Genomic DNA, 3,381 nt, shown 5'->3' on the forward strand with positions numbered 1-3,381 from the left:
GTGTTCCACAAGCTGTCTGAGGTCAGAGAGGTCACCTGCCCTGTCACTGTCCCACTGCATTCCAGCATGCTGCTGCCAGGTGCAGTGCATGGAGCAGTGCCACGTGTTGGGTGTGTTTTGCAGATGAGCTGGCAGAGCTCTGCCTGTGCAGGCCTGTAATCAGGCAGTTCCCATCCTGCCTGTGCTGATGGAGTTGTGTCCAGCCTCTGGGATATGTCAGAGGGGAGGGTCACTGATGGGGTTCTGTTCCTCTCACAGTGGGCTCCTTCCAGAAGGGGAAGCATTCCAGTCAGTCAGGAATGATTCCTGGGTCGTGGCAATATAAAATGAAACTCCAGCTCATCCTGAAATCATCAAGAGCTTACTATGTCCTGTCTGATGCTGCTATGATCCTGCAGAAGTACGGGCGAGCGCTGCGCTACATCAAGCTGGCCTTGCAGTGCCATGGTAAGTTCCTTGAGTGATTTGTCACCTGTGCCAGTGCCTGGAGAGACCTGCCACCACATCAGACACTGCTGTGCATGGTTTTCCCTGTGGTGTGCAGTGACAAGTGTGACAAGCTCGTGTTTAACTGGACTCAGTGTCCCGCTCAGTATTCAGGGCAGAAGTCTCTGAAGTGAGGATAACTGTTGTCACTGATCGATAGAAAGATGATCCCATTTTGACAGGTTGGGAACTTGAGGGCATATTGGAGCTCCAGAGCAGTTGAATTTGGGAGAGTCTGTCTGGTGCCAAGGCCAAGACAGTGTTCTGTGCTCCAAGTGATGCTGTTGCAAGCTGGTGTTTATTCCCTCATGGTTCCCATGTTATTTAAATATATCTTCGAGAAATACTAAACCTCTTCAGCAGAGGAATTGGATGCTAAAATAGAATACATCTTGAAGTATTACTGAGGAAAAGGAAAAAAGTAAAATCAGGCTGTTTAGACTAATACTGCCATAATGAGTGTAATCAACTGGGAAATGCCAGTAGCTTAGTGCCAAAGTGCTATTTCCCTGCCATAAGGGAAGGCTCCTGTCTTAGGGCAGGAGGAGGTTTATAAAGAAACCCACTTGATCTTAGCACAAAGCATCAATAGACCTCTCAGTAATTCACAGGACTCTGTAGCTTTCAGTCTTTTATAGTCTTTTATAAACTCTACCTTTTGGAAATTAACTTTTCAGGCTGTATTTCCCTTGAGTCAATCTGCAAAAGTCAGTTTTCCCTTGGTCAAATCTGAGGTTAGCATTTGTAATTACCAGAGTGACTGCTCATCTTGGACAGCATAGGGGCTCTTTTTAAACCATCAGCTGTGTAGAGCAACTGTGACTTTAAAATAGGTTATTTCTTCTGAGGATAACACATTGTCACACTTATTCTCTGTCTGCAGACAGGTAACATAAAACCCAATTACCTTGTCAGTCTGTGTCAAGCCTTTTGATGTGTGATTCTTCTCTTTCCCCCTCCCTTATCCATGTTGTTTTTTTCCCCACCAGATACCTACTGCTGTCTGTGTGGCAGCATGCTGCCCGAGGTGCTGGTGTTCCTGTGTCAGTGCTTAACCCTTTGTGGAGATATCCAGTTAATGCTGGCTCAGAATGCAAACAACAGAGCAGCTTACCTTGAAGAATATAATTACCAGACTAAAGAAGATCAGGAGATATTACACAGCCTTCACAGAGAATCCAGGTGCCAAGGTATGATCCTGACTGACACAGGAGAAGTGCCAGACTTTGGATACGTGATAGACATAAATAATTCCACTGGGTTTCCCCAAAACCATGCACTAGGAGAGCCTGTGGCAGAGGGGTTATTGCACTTCACTTCTGCTTTCTTCAGAGAAGGCTCATCCTGCCTGTCATACAGAAGGGGCTTGTCAAGGTATTGTATGACATGGCCTGAAGCTGTGAAACAACTAGAGGCAGTAACTGCTTCAGTGATAAACAGAATCCACCTGACATGAGTCTTGTTCTTTCCCTGGGCATTTTCCCCTAGACTTAAATTAGAGAAATACTGTTTGACTCAAAGACTTTGCATTTTGTTTTCCAGCGTTTGCCTGGGCTACAGATTTATCCACAGATTTGGAATACCAGCTTTCTGTCAGCTGTAAATGCTATGAAGCAGCTTATGAAATCCTACTCTTCAGTAACTTAAAAAGCCAAAACCCAGAGCAGCACATCCAGGTGCTCAAGAGGATGGGCAATATCAGGAATGAGATTGGAGTGTTCTACATGAACCAGGCAGCTGCAGTGCAGACTGAGAGAGTGGGCAAGTATCCTTCTTCCATTCCTGACCATTTCATGGAGCTACAGCAGTGATCAAGTTCACTAATTGTATGAAAAATCTATTTCTGATTGTAAAGAGGGCATTTAAGTGACTTTGTAGTTTTTTGATGTCCACTGTGATTATTTGTTGACAGTAGGTCACTGTGGCCTGTAAACTGTAGTTAATTGAGCCTAAACTGAATAATGGAATGTACAGTTTGTAGAAATTCCTTTAAAATGTGTAGAATGATCTCAAAAAGCCATCAGGGAAAACTTCAAACTCTGAGGAATTTGAGTCTCTAAGCCTTGTGCTTCACCCTAGTGAGTAAAAACGTCTCGACGACAGAGCAGCAGCTCTGGAAGAAAAGTTTCTCCTGCTTTGAAGAAGGAATTCAGAATTTTGAGTCCATTGATGATGCCACCAATGCTGCCCTTCTGCTGTGCAACACGGGGAGGCTGATGAGGATCTGTGCCCAGGCCCACTGTGCAGCTGAAGGGGACTTCAAGAGGGAGTTTTCCCCAGAAGAGGCCCTTTATTACAATAAGGTAACCCCAGACCCCAAAATTCCTCCTACTGTGAGGTATTTGTGAATACTTTGGTAAATATGTTTAAATCTGGGTGGAATAATCTGGGATGGCTGTCCTGCCTCCATACTACCCTAATCCTTCCTGTGGGGCTTTAGTGGTGTTGAACACAAATGCAGTGCCACATACAAGGGAGAAGAACTGCATGGTCAGAATTAAAGTGATCATCAAATGGGAAATACTGAAGAAGGCTCAAGGAGATATTTTGGGTAAAGGGAAGTTGAATTGTAGTTGTTAGAAATGCAGGCAGTAACTGTGTGCATGATTTTGTCATTTGTAGGCTATTGACTACTACCTGAAGGCACTGAGGTCTCTGGGGAAGAGGGATGTGCATCCAGCTGTTTGGGATTCTGTGAACTGGGAGCTGTCTACAACCTATTTCACCATGGCAACTCTGCAGCAGGATTATGCTCCCTTATCCAGAAAGGCTCAGGAGCAGGTAACAGAGGGCATTCATTGTGTCTGAAAAAATGCATTGTTGGCATCCTGGAAAACTGAACAGGGAGCAAAGTTGGTACTGGAATTGTAGAATCATACAATGGTTTGGGTTGGA

General features: G+C 44.8%; 1 protein-coding gene across 1 annotated transcript; it reads left to right on the forward strand.

Annotated features, from left to right (window-relative positions):
* Positions 1-258: 258 nt before the first annotated feature.
* LOC115949349 (erythroid differentiation-related factor 1-like) lies at positions 259-3,267 on the forward strand (the record flags this gene model as incomplete). Its single annotated transcript, XM_031065878.1, has 5 exons — positions 259-447; positions 1,476-1,676; positions 2,029-2,247; positions 2,566-2,789; positions 3,109-3,267. Coding segments are annotated over 5 exons (992 nt in total), but the record flags the coding sequence as incomplete, so codon positions are not given.
* Positions 3,268-3,381: the final 114 nt, after the last annotated feature.

This window comes from Geospiza fortis, unplaced genomic scaffold (assembly GCF_000277835.1).
Source record: "Geospiza fortis unplaced genomic scaffold, GeoFor_1.0 C13863562, whole genome shotgun sequence".
In the NCBI taxonomy this organism is placed as follows: domain Eukaryota; kingdom Metazoa; phylum Chordata; class Aves; order Passeriformes; family Thraupidae; genus Geospiza; species Geospiza fortis.